Source organism: Nomascus leucogenys, chromosome 9 (genome assembly GCF_006542625.1).
Source record: "Nomascus leucogenys isolate Asia chromosome 9, Asia_NLE_v1, whole genome shotgun sequence".
In the NCBI taxonomy this organism is placed as follows: Eukaryota; Metazoa; Chordata; class Mammalia; order Primates; family Hylobatidae; genus Nomascus; species Nomascus leucogenys.
The window spans coordinates 80,677,043-80,696,850 of NC_044389.1; the positions used below are offsets into that span (position 1 = coordinate 80,677,043).

The window sequence follows — 19,808 nt, forward strand, 5'->3', positions numbered from 1 at the left end:
CCACAGGCACGTGCCACCAGGCCTAGCTAATTTTTGTATTTTTAGTAGAGATGAGGTTTCACTATGTTGGCCAGGCTGGTCTTGAACTCCTGACTTCAAGTGATCTGCCTGCCTCGGCCTCCCAAGGTGCTGGGATTACAGGTGTGAGCAACAGCACCCGGCCAATATGTACCCTTTTTAATGGTCTTATGAATATGGCATATAGGTGTCTTACTTCATGCTGTTTCCCTGTCTTGGAGTAAATTCTTTTCTTCCCATCCTTTCTCGGAAAAATTCTATCCATTCTTCAGGTATGTTCTCCTTATACAGCTATCTTTGACTAGTTGGAAGAGACTTTTAAGAGAGATTGTTCTTATTCTCTTGTTTTGCATGATATGTACTTATAGCTATTTCTTTTTTTTTGTTTTTTTTGAGACGGAGTCTCGCTCTGTCGCCCAGGCTGGAGTGCAGTGGCGCGATCTCGGCTCACTGCAAGCTCTGCCTCCCGGGTTCACGCCATTCTCCTGCCTCAGCCTCCTGAGTAGCCGGGACTACAGGCGCCCGCCACCACGCCTGGCTTATTTTTTGTATTTTTAGTAGAGACGGGGTTTCACCATGTTAGCCACAATGGTCTCGATCTCCTAAAGTCGTGATCTGCCCGTTTCGGCCTCCCAAAGTGCTGGGATTACAGGCATGAGCCACCGCGCCTGGCCCTTATAGCTGTTGTTTTAATAGCATCTAGCACAGTGCTGAGCTCAAAAGAAATGTTCAATAACGACATGACTGATTTTAAAGTGGTATGTCCCATCTAAAAACTGTATGTAATCTAGGTCTGTGGTTGCTTGAAATATGTAGACATTAGTTTGAGGTGACAGCCTATGAAAACAATTTAGATTTTACAACATTTAGAAAATGGCTAAAATATTAAATAAGCGGAGAGCGGGAGAGAAAGAGGTTACATTGAGGTTAAGACATTTCAGTTGTTCAAACTGGACTAAATTGATCTCACCAATGAAGTCTCTGAAAAATAAACAGTTTAGGCAGAAGGCTGTTCACTGCCAAATCATTTTCTATCACCGCAGAGTTCAATTAACTACTCCAGTGAAATTCCCTTAAATGATATTCAGAACATCTTGGTGAAGAGGAGTCAATCAGTTCCCTATTATTACTTTTAAAGACATTCTCTCCTCTCTTTCCACTTCTTGTTGTGTTGCCCCTCCCAGTAGATTTCCCCTAAAGAATTTAAATCACTTTCTAACCTCTTTAAGCTTACATGCATCAATGAGGTAAGTTATAAGTCTTGCCAAAATGTACTGCTTCTGATCTTTTCTAAAAGACATTTTCCTTGATACTCCCCTATAACAGCGATTTAGTAATCATAAACCAATTTCCAACAGAAATTGTTATTCAAATAAATCTGTGTACTTTATAAATATGACATTTCCTAGATTGAAGTTGAAAACCTTTGCATGGGCCAGAACTTCCTTTGTTTTGTAGCAGGCCTGATAAAATCCTGACCATTGCCTAACCTACAGTATGGGTATTAGTAGATCGATTTTGGAAGAGTCTCTTGACATCCCTGATGTAGAGATAAGGTGTTGCTATCTTGTACTGGCTGCTCTCAGAATCCTGACCTCAAGTGATCCTCCCTCCTTGGCCTCCCTAAGTGCTGGAATTATAGGCGTGAGCCACCATACCTAGCAAATTTTTATTAAGCACTTGCTATGTGCTAGCACTATTTAGGCACGGGGGTTATAATGGTAAATACAGCAGACAAAAATTATTTCCCTAGGAGAACTTACATTTAAATGTGGGAGACAGTCCAAAAGCAATATATATATCATCTTATTGATAACTGCTAAGGAAAAAAATAAAGTATAGAAGTGGGGATATGAAATGGGAAGGAGTGTTGAAATTTTAGATAACTAGGGAAGACATCATGCAGGTAACTTTTGAATAAAGACATAAAGGAAGAAAGTAAAGATATGAGAAAGAAACATTATATTCTTATAATAGAACACGAAAGGAGAGGGGAAGGGAGGTGGCATTGTGTCTGCAAGGAGTAGGCAATATACCAGTCTGGAAGTAATTCACTTCTGCATGTAACAATCAGTATTGGTTCTCACTATGGTTACAACACCGGTGCATTAGGACTCGGTATATGCACTAAGCCTGAACAACCCTTCGGTTTTAATTGGCAGGAAGGCTAAGGAGATGGCTTGTAGATTGAAGTAGAACAAAAAAGGCACTTTAGTGTCAGATGGGAGGTGAGAAAGCCACTTCAGCTGCTTTCGCTAATTTCAACGCTTACATCCAAATAAATGATAGAAGATACTCTATGAAATTATTGTAATATGTAATTAGATAAGGAAGTAGGAAAAATAAAGCAAGTTAACTTGAGAATCTGGAAGAGATTAATGAAGGTTAAGGAAAGATGAACAAAAAATGATGAGCAGCAATGCAAAGGCCCAGGCTGATCTTCTGGAGGAGTAATAAAATGAATGTGTAACATGGCAGATGTGGGGGCAGTGAGGGGCCCTGAGGGTGGGGTCTGCATTGATGTATTATGGGTTGAATTGTGTACCCCTCCCCGATTCTTTTTTTTTTTTTTTTGAGACAGGGTCTTGCTCTGTTGCCCAGGCTGGAGTGCAGTGGTGCGATCTCAGCTCACTGCAACCTCCGCCTCCTGGGTTCAAGCGATTCTCCTGCCTCAGCCTCCCAAGTAGCTGGGATTACAGGCACGTGCCACCATGCCCAGCTAATTTATTTATTTTTTAGTAGAAATGGGGTTTTGCCATGTTGGCCAGGGTGATCTCCAACTCCTGACTTAAGTGATCTGCCCTCCTCAGCCTCCCAAAGTGTTAGGATTACAGGCGTGAGCCACTGTGTCTGGCCCTGGCTAATTTTTTGTATTTTTAGTTAGAGATGGGGTTTCATCATGCTGGCCAGGCTGGCCCGATTCATATGTAGAAGTCCTAACCCCTAGTACCTTAGAATGTGACCTGATTTGGAAATAGGGTCATTGCAGATATAATTAATGTTCATGAGGTCATACTGGAGGATGGTTCGCCCCTAATCCGTTATGACTGCTGTTCTTATTAAAAAGGGAAATTTGAACACAGCACACTGGGAGAACAGCCATGTTCAGATTGGAGTTATGCTACCATATGCCAAGAAATTACCAGAAGCTAGGAGAGGCAGGGACGAGATCCTTCCCCAGTGCCCTCAGAGAGAGTACAGCCCTGCCTACACCTTGATTTCAAACTTCTGGCCTCCAGAATTGTGAGATAATAATTTGTTTTTCTAAGCCACCCAATTTGTGGTATGTTACAGCAGCCCTAGGGAACTAATGTAGTGCGATTATTTTGAGAGGCAAACAAGAAGAGCATCCTAAGAGAGTGAGGTGCCTGATAGTCTCGTACATCAGAAAAGTCTCATATATTTGATTTCAGCAGTTAAATTGCATTTTCCTGTTTTACTAAACCTTTTTAATAATCGTTTCTTGCTGTAGAAAAATCACATAAAATCTGCTCTTTGCTTAACAAATTACAGGGCCCCTTCTGATTTGTGTGCTCGATATACTAGTCACCAAGCAGAAACTGATGACTGTGAGAATAGGCGACTAATTAAAAAACAAACAAAAAAAGCCCTTTCTCAACATCGGATTGACCGAGTGAAACTTGACAGGGGAAAGACACCTCGATTCAGCTATCTTTGTCCCACAGGTTGTACTGCTGACTGCACCCTCTCCCCTGAAGGACTGCGGTCGCTGCAGCCTCGGAGAGCGACCAGATTCCTCACCCCACTCAGGAGGAGCCAGGGCAAGATTAGGGTGCAGAGAAATCGGTTTCCTCCAGCCTCCTACCCCAGGGCAGAGGACCGAAGCCAGCCCCGGCCTCACGCGCATGCCCGGTCGGGAGGACGCCCTCAGTGGGAGCGCCCTGCTCAGGTTCTCTCCGCGGCCGAGGCGGTGGTGGGAGCGGGCGGCGGCCCCAGGATCACAGGACCTCCGCCGGGTTAGCTTGGCAGTGCCGCAGCCAACCCAGCAGGACGCTTATTTTCAAGCCTGGGGAACGTAGTTCCTCCCGCTTTCACAGAGAGCAGGATGGAGCCCGACGGCACCCCGGTTAAAGGGCCTTTCCAGCGCCCTCCGGGGAACGAAGGCCGCGCTCCTCCGGGAGGGAGAACGACACACTCTTCGAGGAAATCCTGGAGCGGGCGCTCTCCTCGCTGCCGGGACCTTTGTTTCTAAGCTGGCCACAGCTAGAGCAGCCTTAAGTGTCCCAATGACACGCCTGCTATCGAGCGCCCTCCCGGCGGCCGCTCCTCAGCCAGCTGCCCAGCGGGCGTCCTCAGGTGTCCCCAAAAGGCGCAGGCCTAGTCGCCTACACGTCCTTTCCAGCTTCGTGTCGGGGCGTCAGCTTTGGCTTCCCACCACCCCTCCCGACTCTGCGGCGGCCCAGCCTCTTCTCCGGTTAATTCCGGCCTGTGCGTACCGGTCGTCCCGTAAAGAAGGCAGGCCCGGGTTCCGGGTGGGGGGTTGGTGGGTCAGGGTGGGAAAGCAAGGCAGCGGTGGGTCCTCTGCTAGCAGATCGGGCTCAATATCCCTATTCCCTGCTTTCTCCAGGCCCACCCTCCGCCCCTCAGACGGCCGCCATGAAGATCCTCCGCCGCAGCTGCAGCCGGTCTGCAAACACACGCCCACCCGCACGCTTAGCCTCGCTCGCCACAGAGGGAGGGGTGGAAAAGGCACTGAGCATGCTCGGTGGGGAGGGCGGGGCGCTCGCAGGCCGCGAGTCGGGGCCGGCGCTCTTCACGCCGGCTCCCGCGCCTCCGCCGCCCGCCCGCTCGGAGCCGCGCCCGCCGCAGGCTGCGCCCGCCAGCCCCGCCCCGCCCCGCCCCGCCCCGCCCCCCGCCGCTCGTCCCCGCCGCGGCCGCGCCGCCTGCAGCAGCACCAGCTGCTCCTCCCCGGCGGCCGCCCCCCGCGGGTCCCTCCCTGGCTGCGGGAGAGACGGAGGTAGAGGGAGGACACAGAGCCGCGCCGCCCGCACCGGAGACCTTCGCCTCGCCCCGCCGGTTCCTCACCCTCGGGGAGCAACATGGGTAAGTCATCCTTCCTCCCCCGTCATCGCCTGACATTTTTTTCTTTCTCGGCGTGCTGCAGGGTGGGAAGCATTTCTCGCGCAAAGTTGCCGGATTTCTCCAGTCCCCGGGTGTGAGACGGTGGCTGTTCCTCCGGGGAGAGTCGGCGCACGCGGAACGCACGCCGGGTGCCGGGGCTGGGAGGGTCCCGAGCGCGGGCTGGGGTGGGGTCGGCCGCGGGCCGGACCGCCGCCCGGCTCCCCGGCACCTAGCAGCCTCGCCTCCCCTCCTCCATTCTTCCTGCCGGTGCCCGGGCACCACGGAGCCTGCCTCGCGGGCTCGCATCTGCAGCTCCAGCCGCGTTTCTCCAGAGGCCGCCCGCTTCCTTTTCCCCCGCGTCTACTGAGCTCGAGGCTCGGGTCCGACCGCGACCACTTGGTGTAACTTCCTTCTCTGTCAGTGCGACCTTTCCCCGTCGTGGAGACTCCTCATCCCGGGCGGGGAAGTGGAAGCAAGTAGTTTGTGAGGGAGATCTTACAACCTGCACGGAAATTATTTTCCACGGGGGAGAGCGGACAGCCTCATAGGTTGAAAGGATGACTTGTCAGAGGCCACGAGGAACGTGAGGCAGGATAGAGCCGCTAGCTGTTGAATTAGTGCTGGGTGAGTACAGTGTGCAGTATTCCTGTGACCAGCCTATTTTCTGGATTCCTTCGTCCGTCTTCTGTAGCAGGAAACTGCGCCCTGTAACGTTGTTACCGAACTTACATGGTAGTTATTCTTTCCCAGCTTCCCCCTGTCTAATCGGCATAATCTGATTTTAGTTCCTTTGTATTTATAGTTAATCTGAAGAGATTGGTTTGGATGAGATATTTAAGAGCAAATGTGTTTTATAAAACGATATATAAATTTAACCTTATTTTTTTACATCATCTATTGCTTAACTGTTACATTCAGTAATCACAGAAACGTCTGATGAATGCTGTCATGTAATTAAGAGCTCAAAGTTTCTTTTAATAGTAGCGACTTGTACTAAGTTCCCCAGTTTGCTTCCACTCCTGTCTGTCATAATTTCCTCTTTTTAAAATTTGCTCCCTTGGCATCTGTCAGCTGGGACTTTTCCCACCCCTTCTGTGCGAGTTATTTAAAGCTTGAGATGAATGTGGTCCTTTCATCTGTTAATACAGTGCTCAACACGTTCAGAGTTAGGTGGTGCAACTCAGAATCTTCAAGAAGTATCTAAACCTGGGAATGGTGTCCATAGAGTTTTCTGGAACAGCAAATGCTTCAGGCTTTGATCCCAGCCTTTGGCCGTATGTCTGGAAGAGAGGCCAGGGTTGACGGAGGAGGTGGTATGAATCAAAAAAGGTCTAGGGCTCTGAATTTTATTTTCAGTTAAGTTGTTTTTTCTTTTTAACGTGAGTACTCGATATGCTGAACAAATTTCTGTAAAAATTGGGTGGCCCATTTATGCGTGTCTACTCTCTTTTAAAGTAGATTTTTAAATAGGTATTATATCAGATTGTTGGACAAGCTGTATATTTCCGTCGAACATACACACGTTTATGTATGTTCCCTTTGAATATACACAGATAAATACACTTTGAAATAAAATTCCTTTGAACATACAATACACACAGATAAATGTGTGTATGTTCAAACGAAATATACAGTATGTCCAATAACCCTATCTGATATTGGACTGTAAGTTCAAGTTTGGCTTGCAAAATATATTTTCCCATGTTTCCAGGTGAGCCTCAAACAATCCATTTAATATTTTAACTTACATGTTAAATCCGTACTTTTTCAGTGGAAAAAAATCCAATTCCGTTACAACACTGGTGAATAAAAATACCTAAAAGCAATGAAATTATCTACTTAAAAATAATCTTCAAAATCTTGAATGCTATTGCTTGATTTTTAAAAAGGGCCAAATAGAAACCTATCGCTCATTTTGAAGCCATCTCTGATACTCTTTGGTTAATCTCTCTCTTCATAAGCACTGTTTGTACCTTGTTAGAGGCTTTTTAGCACTTACATAATCTACCATATAATAGAGTTGTTTATGTGTGTGTGCTGTGCATTTAATCATGAGTCCCGGAAGATGAAAAATGTCTTACTATTTTTTTGTGTTCCCCACAGTGCTTTTCAAATAGAAATTCAGTAAATCTTTGGCAAATTATTGAACTTAAAGCCACCTATTATTTTCAACTTTTGAACCTGAAGATACAGTCTTCATCTGAACAAACATTTGGATTGGTACATATTATCTATTTGGGGGATAAGCAGAAACAGAAAGGTATAATTGTACCATGCCTCCCAGTACACTGTAGGTAGGTTTTGAGTCAACCTCAGGCAATCTATTTCCTTCTAAACTTTCTTCAATGGTAAGGCAGTTTCATGTATGATCAGTAGATACATATGATAATTTAAAATTGAAACCTTGGGTAACAGTTTTATATCTGAGCCAAGGAAGTTAGTATAACAACTCGTGTACACATAAGAAGGTAGAAGGTATACTGGTTAATGATGAGGGGAGGGAGAAGTGCTTTTTAATTTGTCTCAAGAAATAAATAAGGTTATTTTTAAAGATATTCTCAGCCGGGCACGCACTTTGGGAGGCCGAGGCGGGCGGATCACCTGAAGTCAGGAGTTGGAGACCAGCCTGACTAACATGGTAAAACCCTGTCTCTACTAAAAATACAAAAAAAAAATTAGCCGGGCGTGGTGGCGGGCGCCTGTAATCCCAGCTGTGTGGGAGGCTGAGGCAGGAGAATCACTTGAACCCGGGAGGCAGAGGTTGCAGTGAGCTGAGATCATGCCATTTCACTCCAGCCTGGGCAACAAGAGCAAAACTCTGTCTCAAAAAAAAAAAAAAAAAAAAAAAAAAAGGATATTCTCATGGCAATAATTTCCTACACAAGAGAGTGAAAGAAAATTCCTATATAACTTTATGGCCATAGCTGCTATTTTATGTATATGTCATATTTCAGATTCAACATACATTTAGTGTTTGTTGGATATCAACAGTGTGCAGTGTACTGTACTACAGTGTACTGGGAGGACAAAGATAAAAAGATATTCATGTTTCATGTTTATAATCTTAGCAGGAACAATATGACACATACACAAATTACAATAGAAGTAAAGGTATAAGTTATATAAAAGACCTTTACATATATTATAGATTCAGAGAATGGAGAGAACGTTTTAGAGAAAAGGTGTTATTTGAACCAAAGGTGGGTTAACTTTCTTAAAGGTAGAAATGAGACTGTTAATCAGAATGGAGTTGGTCTGGAGTTGGAAGAGAAATGACATAAAGGAAGATAGAGAGATAGGAAACATTTTATGAGTTTCCAGGATGTGATTATACAGCATTGTTTGGCTAGAGCAAAAGGTAAGGAAATAGTGGGTAACAGACATGAAAAAGTAGTACAGTAATAGCTAATGACCAGATAATGCAGGATCTAAAATGCCAAGCTGAAGAATTTTAACCTGACTTACCTATTGAGAGACCACTAAACATTTTTATGCAGTTAAGTGATGGATCACATCTGTGGTATAGGAAAATTTGTCAGTTGAGTGCAGGATGGATTAGATGAGAAACTACAGAACACTTCAGAAGATTGTTGTTGGAGTTTGGACGAAAATGTTTAATGGCTTGAACCAGGTTATGGCAATGGGAATAGAATATTGCAAATAAAGAATAGGATTTACTTGGCAACCCATTGAGTATGGAATTGAGAGTCACAGGTTTTAGCCTGGGTGATAATGAGGATACGAGAATCTCCTGATACATATTCAATTAACAGGAAGAGGAAACATAGATACTCAATTTTGGACCTGTTGCATTAGACTTTTTGGTCTGTCCTTTAGTCTCTGCTCCTTGATAACAAGGACGTTGTCATATTAGGATTTGAATACGTTTCTAACACTAGTGTCTGGCACATAGTAGCCACGTAGAAAAATTGTGTTGACTGACTGAAACTAGATAAAAAATAGTTAACAAACATTTATTTTAACTTTTGAGAGTACAATTTGAATTAGAGATCTGGAAGTTATCCACAAATATCCTGAGGTGATATTTGAAGTTAGATCAGAGAGTCAACAAAGAAAAAGAGGAAAATTGTTCATGGTAAGAATCTTGAGGAATGGGGTTCCTTAAGTTTTCCGTAGTTAGGGAAAAAGGAATGGTATGATTTCACACTGAAAAACACAGAAGTAAGAGTGAAAGACTAGAATTGGTGAAAGACTAGGATTGGTATATGGTTGGTTTTAAGAAAGAGTGAATAGTCAATAAGGTCTGTTTTTTCAGAACAGTCAGGAGGGTGATAAGGACTGAGAACAGGCTCTAAGTGCTTTGGTTAGGATATTACCCAGTATATTTTTCTAAAAAGCCACTTTAAGAGGTTTAGTAGATATGGAGGTCAGTTGTAAAGGCTAAGTGAATAATAAGTGGAAACAGTTCACTAGGTATAGTCATGCTGTATTTCTCACCTTGTTTAAAGATCTATGAGAAAACATAGATTTTTGAAAACATTTTTAACTCACTCCGCATGACAGATACTACATTTTAGAAAATATTTTAAAATTTTAAATGTATTTTAATTTACAAATTAAAAAAATTATTTTAATGTTGCATTTTACATGGAAGGACGTATGCTGTTTTCTTGTCTAAGAATAATTTTTAATTTCACCATAGTGCCTCACATTTCTTTGACATTTCATTTTTAATGTCTTTGTGACTTAGTATAGTACAATTTTTATTTTTATAATGTCTGTCATGCGGAGTGAGTCTAGAATGATTTTATAATTTTGCATGGCATTTTGCCTAAATAATACTCTTTACTGATGAATGGTTTTATCACTTTTACTCTTAGACTTTGTGAATTTGAGACTTCTTTAGATCATAGGTATGCTTCTAATTATATTTTTAATTCCTGGAGTTGTAGTTTTCTCTGTAGATATGTATCAAACTTATAGTCATTTTATTTTGCCTATATTTCCAAGTCCAGGAATGGTTTTCATAGCTAAATAGTAAATACTAATTTTGCCTGATCTTTGCAAGTCTAGGCAGGGTGATACAATATTTTTGAAAGCTGGTAATTACTAAAATTTATGATTTCCAAAAAGCATAGATGCTAGATTGGTAAATTTAAAAATGTTTCTTATGTTGGCATTATATCTGTTTTGTATGTCTTTTTTTTTCATGTGGGAGAAAGGTTGAATTCACTATCCTTGGTAGTCATATTCTGAAGTCTGTACTACTACTATTTGAAAAGTTATAATAGCCTTAATTGTTTTTAAGAACCAAAATGATTTTGCTTTCATAGTGTAATCTTGGAATTTCTAGGTGACTTTGGGGAAATAGTGTGGATGCTCTCCAGAAATTCCTGATTGAACCTGAGATTGAACATAGCAATTCTGGAGTTGTTGGTGGCACTAACAACAGCCATCAGAATTACCTAAATTTTAGTATCCAGTCATGAACATCAGGAGGAATGAAGGAGGAAGATTCAGTCCTTTGGGAACCTGATGTAATTTTAGATAGCCAAATGTTTGGATAACTGATAAGGAAAAAGTTTAATTTAAAATACATGTTGATATTGAGTTCAGTTTGCCAGTATTTTCTGGAGGATTTTTCTATTTATGTTTATTAAGGATATTAGCTTGTAGTTTCTTTTCTTGTAGTATCATTGTCTGGCTTTGGTATCGGGGTAATGTTGGCCTCATTAAATGAGTTTGGAAGTATTTCCCTTTCTTCATTGTTTGGAAAGAGTTTGAGGAGGATTGGTATTAGTTCTTTTTTTAAAATAATTTCAACTTTTAGTTTAGGTGCAGAGGGTACATGTGCAGGTTGGTTACATGGGCATATTATGTGACACTTTGGAGTATGAATAATCCCATCACTCAGGGGTTTGGAGTATGAATAATCCCATCACCCAGGTAGTGTGCATAGTACCCAGTGGGTAGTTTTTCAGCCCTTGCGTTCCTCCATTTGTCCCTCTCTAGTAGTCCCCAGTATCTGTTGTTCCCATCTTTATGTCCATATGTACACCCAGTGCTTAGCTTCCACTTACAAATGACAACATGTGGTATTTGGATTTCTTATTTCTCTGTTAATTTGCTTAGGATAGTGGCCTCCAGCTCCATCCATGTTGCTGCAAAGGACATGATTTCATTCTTTTTTGTGAGTGCATAGTATTCCATGGTATATATGTGCCACATTTTCTTTATCCAGTCCACTATTGATAGGCACCTGGGTTGATTTCATGTCTTTGTTATTGTGAATAGCACTGTGATGAAGATCCAAGAGCATGTGTCTTTTTGGTAGTATGATTTATTCTTCTCTGGAAATATACCCAGTAATGGGATGGCTGGGTCAAATTGTAGTTCTGTTTTAAGTTCGTCGAGAAGTCTCCAAATTGTGTTCCACCGTGTCTGAACTGATTTATGTTTCCACTAACAGTGTAAAAACATTCTCTTTGCTCCACAGCCGTACAGCATCTGTTTTTTGTTTGTTTGTTTTTACTTTTTAATAATAGCCATTCTGACTGGTGTGAAATGGTATCTCATTGTGGTTCGATTTGCAGTCTCATCCCATTAAGAGGATCATACATCATGATCAAGTGGGATTTATCCCTGGGATGCAAGAATGGTTGAACATACACAAATCAATAAACGTGATACAACACATTAACAGAATGAAGAACAAAAATCATATGATCATCTCAGTTGATACAGAAAAAGCATTTGACAAAATTCGACATACTTTCATTCTTAAAACTCTCAACAAATTTGGTGTAGAGTGAATATGCCTAAACATAGTAAAGGTCATATATGACAAGCCCATAACATCATACTTAATGGTGAAAATCTGAAAGGTTTATCTCAGATTGAGAAAAAAAACGATGCCCACTCTTGCCATTGCTATTTAAGATAGTACTAGAAGTCCTAGCAGAGCAAATAGACAAGAAAAAGAAATAAAAAAGCATTCAAATTGGAGAGTAAAATGATCTGTTTAAAGATAGTGTGGTATTGTACATAGAAAGCCTTAAAGACTCCTTGAAAAAAAAGACAAAAACTATTAGACCTAATAAATGAATTCGGTAAAGTTTCAGGATACAAAATCAGCATAGAAAAATCAGAAGCATTTCTGTACACTAATAGCAAACTTTCTGAGGATGTAATCAAGAAAACCATCCTATTTACAGTAGCTGCAGAAATATAAAATATTTAGGAATAAATTTAACCAAGAAGGTGAAAGATCTCTACACTGAAAACCGTAAGACATTGATGAGAGAATTTGAAGAATTAAATAAACAGATATCCCATATTCATAAATTGGAAGAATTAATATTGTTAAAATTGTTCATGGTACTGTAAGTGATCTGCAGATTCAATATAATCCCTATCAAAATTCCAGTGAAACTTTTCACAGAAATAGCAAAACAATTCTAAAATTTGTATGGAACCACAAAAGTTCTGAATAGCCAAAATAATCTTGAGCAAGAAGAACAAGGCCAGGGGCATCACACTACATGATTCAAGTCATGTTACAAAGCTATAGTGATCAAAACAGTATGGTACTGGCATAAAAGCAGACACATAGATCAATGGAACAGAATAAAGAGGCCAGAAATAAACCCAAGAGTTTACAGTCAATTGATCTTTAAAAAAAAAAAAAGCCAAGGAAACACAGTGGGGACAGGACAATCTCTTCAATAAACACTCTTGTCAAAACTAGATATCCACATACTGAAGAATGACATTGGATCCTTATTCACCCCATATACAAAAATCAGCTCAAAATGGGTCAGAGATTTAAACAAAAGATTTGAATTTGAAAAGCATAAGATGTGCACAAGAAAATACTGGAGAAAAGCTCCGTAACATTGGTGTTGGCAATGATTTTTTGTTTATGGCACCAACAGCACAGGCAACAAAAGCAAAAATAAACAAGTGGGACTTCATCAAATTAATAAGTTTCTCTATAGCAAAAGAAACAATCAACAAAATGAAAAGGCAGCTTACATAAAGAGGGGAAATATTTGCAAGCCATATATCTGATTAGGAGTTAACATGTAAAAATAATCAAGAACTCATACAACTTAATAGCTAAAATAAAATAAAAATACAGGTCGAGGTTCCCTAATCCAAAATCTGAAATGCTCCAAAATCTGAAACTTTTTGAATGCTGACATGACACTCAAAGGAAATGCATATTGCAGCATTTGGATTTTTGGTTTCAGATTTTTGGATTAGGGATGTTAAACCAGTTAGTATCATGCACATATTCCAAAATCTGAATAATTTCAAAATCTGAAACACTTCTGGTCTAAAGCATTTTGCATAAGGGATACTCAACCTATATTTACCTAGATGTAAATAATAAATGAATATATTAGAATAGGTTATTGTGTCAGTCCATTTTGTGCTGCTATAACAGAATACTGCAGACTGGGTAATTTATAAAGAACAGAAATTTATTCTCTCAGGGTTCTGGAGTCTGGTAACTACAAGATCAAAGTGCCTGCGGGTTTGGTCTTTGGTTTCAAGATGAGGCCTAGTTGCTGTGTCCTCCAAAGAGGAGAAACCTTGTGCCCTCACACAACAGAAAAGCAAAAGAGAAAATCCACTCTGGTAAGCTCTTTTTATAATGCCATTAATCTATGAGGGCAGAGCCCTCATGACCTAAACACCTCCCATTAAGCCCCACCTTCCAATACTGTTGTATTGGGGATTAAGGTTCAACATGAGTTTTGGAGGGGACAAAAACATTCAAACCATACTAGTTATAAAGACTATTTCAGTTATAAAAGCCTGTGATTCCTTGAAAGTGAAGTTTGAAATATACTCCATATCATTGGTATCTTAAATATAATCTCTATATAACTTGTTTTTCTTTAGTGTTCAAATGGTAATGTATACTTGAGGTAGCAACTTAAGGGTTTGAACCAACTTTAGCTTTGTCTAAATAAATGACCTAAAAAACCATTTCTCATGCTGGCTAAGATATGGATGCTGGATTCAAATTGCAGGTGAAATAATTCTCTCAGTGCTTCTATTTATACAACTTCTGTTACTAGAAGCATTTCAGGAGTTAAAACCAAGGACTAGGTTAGTGATAAATGGAAGTGGTTAAATCGAGCTCCTAGCTATGATTGGTTGTAGAGTTGACCCTTGAATAACATAGATTTGAACAGCGCAGTTCCACTTCCATGTGGATTTTTTTTTTTTTTCAGTAAAAGCTATACCAAGTGAGTCGCCTCTCCTGCCTCCCCTTTCATTTCCTCCACCTCTGCCACACCTGAGACAGCTAGATGAACCCCTCCTCTTCTCAGCCTACTCAGTGTGACTAATAAGGATGAAGACCTTTATGATGATCCACTTCTCATGTAATGAACAGTAAATACGTTTTCTCTTCCTTCCGTTTTCTTTTCTCTAGCTTACCTTATTGTAACAATATGGTATTTGATGCATATGGTATATGATGCATATAACATACAAAATATGTGTTAATTGACTGTTTATGTTATTGGTAAGGCTTCTGGTCAGCATTAGGCTATTAGTTAAGGTTTTAGGGAGTTAAAAGTTATGTTTGGATTTTTGACTGAGTGAGTGGAGGGGGATTGGTACCCCTAGTGCCTGCATTGTTCAAGGGTCAACAGTACTTGTAAATTCCAAAGTCCTTTTTGTTCACAGAATGATTTTAGGTACTTATTGGTACTGAAATATATTTATTAATATCTGGGCTACATCTTTGTATTTAGCAGATTAGTAGACATCTCTACATGCATAGTTAATTAAAACTCATTGAGTTTAAAATAAAACTCATTTTATAATTTTTAATAATGATAATTAGAGGGGTGCTGGTAAATGTTTAACTAAACACCTTTCTCCAAAATAGCCCTGATTTGTGATGGCTGTCAATTTCCTGTGGTGTAAATACTCTCCCCATGGCTCATTTCAGGCTACTAACATAATGTTACTGAATGCAGAGTTGAGAAGAGATAAGAGGTAGCACATCATTGTATACCATATCCACCATATAGACATTATCTCATTAGCACATATAATAGTAAAATGTAAAGTAAGTAGTGGTGGTTTTGAGTGTTAATTCTTCTGTTTTAGTATAACTCATTTATGTTTATATAATTTCAATAATGGCTGTTTTAATAACTGTGTCATAAAAATCCTGAAAATTTAATAATTATATCTCATGGAGTAGTACAGGGAGCTGTACACCATTGAGTTCATAATTACCATTTATTAAGAATTATTGATGTCAGTTATGCTACACTTTACATATTTTTAAAACTGAATTTTAATCCTTTCAACAATTCTATGAAGTAGGTGACACTGTCTCCATTTTACTAAATCAAAGAATTAAGTAATTTTTCCAAGGGAACAACTAACACTCCAACAGCCTGATTTAGAGCAATGGTTCTGAAACTTTAGCTTGCATAGAATCACTTGAAGAGCTTGTTTTTAAAAAATACTGGGCCCACCTTCAGAAGTTCTGATTCAGTAGATGTGGGGTGGGCTGAGAATTTGCATTGTCAAGACCTTCCCAGGTGGTGCCACACTGGAAACAGCACCACCATCAAGCATAGGCTGACAAGCTTTTTCCATAAAGGATCAGATGATAAATATTTTAGGCTTTGTAGGCCATGAGGCAGAATCAAAGATACTGCATATTAGGTTGGTGCGTAAGTAATTGTGGTTTCAGACTGTGCATTTTAAATAATTATTACTAGGCGCAAACGCATCTTTATTAATCAAAATAGGAGCATTAAAATCAACACATTTTTGCCAGTGGGAAATAAATTTATTCCTGTAGTGTAAAAATCCATGCTTCGGGATTTGACGAACACTTGGAAAGCATTTTCTGCATCCTGCTGGTTGTGGAAGCATTTTCCCTCCTAAAAGTTGTCGAGATGCTTGAAGAAGTGGTAGTCAGCTGGTGAGAGGTCAAGTGAATATGGCAGATGAGGCAAAACTTCATAGCTCAGTTTGTTCAACTTTTGAAGCGTTGGTTGTGCGATCTGTGGTCGGACGTTGTCATGGAGAAGAATTGGGCCCTTTCTGTTGACCAGTGCTGGCTGCAGACAGTACAGTTTTCAGTGCATCTGATCAATTTGCTGAGCATACTTCTCAGATGTAATGGTTTCACCGGGATTCAGAAAGCTGTAGTGGATCAGCAGCAGACCACCAGACAGTGACCATGACCTTTTTTTGGTGCAAGTTTGGCTTTGGGAAGTGCTTTGGAGCTTCTTGGTCCAACCACTGAACTGGTCATCTCCAGTTGTATAAAATCCACTTTTCAGTTGCCATATAAAATCCACTTTTTGTTGCACATCACCATCTGATCGAGAAATGGTTCATTTTTGTTGCGTAGGATGAGAGAAGACAACACTTTAAAACAATGATTTTTTTCTGATTTTTGCTCAGCTCATAAGGCATCCACTTGTCGAGCTTTTTCACCTTCCAATTTGCTGCAAATACTGAACTACCATAGAATGGTCGACATTGAGTTCTTCGGCAACTGCTCGTGTAGTTGTAAGAGGATCAGCTTTGATGATTGCTCTCAATCGGTCATTGTCGACTTCTCATCTTCCACTACACTCCTCATCTTCTAGGCTCTCGTCTCCTTTGCAAAACTTCTTGAGCCACCACTGCACTGTACGTTCATTAGCAGTTCCTGGGCCAAGTGCATTGTTGATGTTGCAAGTTGTCTCCGCTGCTTTACGACCCATTTTGAACTCAGAAATAAGAAAATCGCTTGTAAGGAGAACTGTGCATTAAAATGATGTATAACATAACCACATTTATTTAAGAATGTATTTGAGCATCTAACAGCAAATTTCAACAGTGCAAAAACTGCAGTTATGTTTGCACCAGCCTAATAGAAAAGGGAAAAAATATATATGAGAGAACATATATGTCCATCATTTTTTTTACATTTGAAATGTAACATTAATTGAACACAATTTATTGTGATAAAAAATGAAAAGACTGGAGTTCTTTTTTTTTAATTTATATTTTTTCTTTTGAAGTTCTTTTGGGATAACATTTCACTTATTAGGATTCAAAGTTATCCTCTTATCAGAATTTATTGTAGATGTTCATCTGTTAATGCAGACCTGTAATGCAGTTTTACAAATTTCATCTTTGAGGCATTTTTTTCCCCACACAAATAAGTACTGCCAATTGTATATGATCTTAATGAGCATATTCATTGTATGGAAGGCACTAATAGAATTCTCTCAGTACAGCTGTAATTGTTGGCAAAAAACATTGTTTGTTTGTTTTTTTTCCCCAAGACTTTTCTTGATATTTGCCATTTAGTATGCAATTACATTGCAGATTAACCACTTCCAATTTAAGGTTAGGTGGGAGCTCCTCAATTGCATGGTTAAATGGATTTTGAAATACAGAAATTTCCTTTGCGCTTGCAGTGAGGTCTGAAAAGCACTGCAGGAACTATAGTTTGAGCTTGCAAAATATATCTGTTGCAAATTTGTGTATGGAGGGAGATCTTTTTAACATTTGACAACACAGGAAGTATATAAAGCCATTATTACTTGTAATTGGAACAATGTTGTCAAAATGATTTTATTGCAGTATTTTCTCATGTAAGCACTGCTTTGCCTTGACTTTTAAGTCAGATTCATTAGGAAACTATCAATTTTGCAGCAAATTTTAATTTCCAAAGCCATGGTAGTGGTTAAAGGCGTTTATTTTTGTTCAGAAAATTTCATTTGTGTCCTTGAGCTCAAAAAAATCACAATAAAACTCTGTAACCACTAAGCCATTAGACTTCTGTGTCATAAGGCAAGTCCGGATTTTGTTTCCATTTCTGATCAAAATTTGTTTCCATTTCTGATCAAAATTTACAGAGCTTATGATGGTTAAATCTGTGAGAATAAATGAAGTTCACTGGTGACATTACTGGTTCAGTGATACATGATAAATTAATGCTTTCCCTACTGGTTCAATGATACATGATAAATTGTTTTCCTTATTGGTGAATAATAGAATGAAATACCATAGCTTTAAATACCTATGCTTTCACAAACTTTGTAAATTTGTTCAACTAAACCTTTTTCTGGTCTTCATTTATTTTTGTCACCATCAGTTGCAACACATCTTAACAGATTCCACTTCAGGTTATACTGAATTGGTGCTTTCTCAACTTGGGAAATATTCTTGCTTATTATTATTTTGTGGAGACTCTTCATAGAGTCTAACTCTTCCGTGATTTCAAGCTTGGAATTGACTTCTTGAGAAAAAACTAAGCAGTATCATTAATATCTACCAGCTCATCAAGAGCCAAAGAAAACCTCTACAAATCTTTTGCCTTGTTTTTTAGTTGAATGTTGGTATTGTTCCCAGTGTCCTCATCTCCAGTAGTTATTCTCACTGAAAGGTTATTTTTAAACAAGTTTATTTTCTCTAGAAACATTGGTTGCTACAGCCAAATACAATTTAATTAACTCCCCATGGGTAACTGGATTTCCTTGCTTGGATAATAAATGAGACACCTGGAAACTTAATTTGTTTGCATCTGTGAGTGTGTGTGTGTTTGTGTGTGTGTCTGTGTCTGTGTGTGTGGAAATTCTGCTGTGATGAGATACTTTGTTTTATATTTTCCTGATTTCTCTGATGATAACTTTCCTTTGTCTTGGGAATGTGATGAGTGCTTAGTCTGGTAGTATCGATGTATATTGTATAGTACAATGGTTTGCCATCTAACTCAGTAACAAAACAATTCACATACTACTTTAAATGCCTTAAAAGTGTGACATGCTTCTCTTATTTTGACAGGAAGATCAAATGTGGTATAACAGTATACTATGGTTTTTGAAGCACTTGACAAGTCATAACTGTCACTGCAATTTGTAGTGCATCCAGCAACAGTGTAAAGTGAATCATTCTGTTACAACCCCTCAACTCTGCTATCATAATGCAAACACAGCTATAGGCAATGCGCAAAGGAATGAGTTGTGTTCCAATAAAATTTTATGGACACTGAAATTTAAATTTTATATAATTTGCATTTCATGAAATATGTTTTTCCCTTAATTTTATTCAACCGTTTATAGAAGTAAAAGCCATTATTTTTGCATTACTTTTACTTTCACCATTACATAAAAGTATATATGGGCTGTGGACTGTACAAAAATTTTACACGGGCAATGGGCTGTAGTTTGCCAATTCTTGCTGTAGAGTAGTGCTGCGCTACTTCACCTTTCCACAAGACTTTTTCTCTCTATGAATTCCCTATCTAAGTGAATGATATCACCATTCATCTGTGTGCAACCGTTCCTAAAATCTGGAGTCATTCTTTGAAAATCATTGGGTTCCCTAAGGTTTAGCAATTCTACTACTTTGAATTAATCCTCCCACCTCTTTACTGTAAACATGTAAGTTTAGGCCCTTATTACCTCTACTTGAGACTACACTACTCTTTTAACAGATATTCTTTCCCCTGGCATCCCTCTTCTTGACCAGTTTTTACATGCTGCTAGAGTACTGTTTGAGTTCATTTGAGCTGCTGTAACAGAATACTATATATTGGGTGACATATAAACAACAGATTTTTTTTTCCCACAGTTCTGGTGACTGGGAAGTTCAAGATCAAGGTGCTGGCAGATTCAGTGTCTGGTCAAGGCCTGCCTCCTGGTTTATAGGTCATCTTTTCTATGTAACCTCACATGGTAGAAGGAGTGAGGAAGCTCTCT

At 39.7% G+C, this 19,808-nt stretch overlaps 1 protein-coding gene across 8 annotated transcripts in view; it reads left to right on the forward strand.

The window, feature by feature from the left end:
• Window positions 1-4,888: 4,888 nt before the first annotated feature.
• The window catches only part of RAP1GDS1 (Rap1 GTPase-GDP dissociation stimulator 1), a 176,907-nt gene continuing 161,987 nt past the window's right edge, over window positions 4,889-19,808 (forward strand). For 3 of the 8 annotated variants that reach the window (XM_012499470.2, XM_012499472.2, XM_012499473.2), the window contains exon 1: window positions 4,897-5,082. In XM_012499470.2, the coding sequence (XP_012354924.1) occupies window positions 5,079-5,082 (4 nt within the window). In that variant the 5' untranslated portion in view covers window positions 4,897-5,078. Of the gene's footprint in view, window positions 5,083-5,333; window positions 5,725-19,808 lie in introns of those variants that run through there. The other 5 variants (XM_003257516.3, XM_003257517.3, XM_030819152.1 and 2 more) reach the window with 3 other exon arrangements.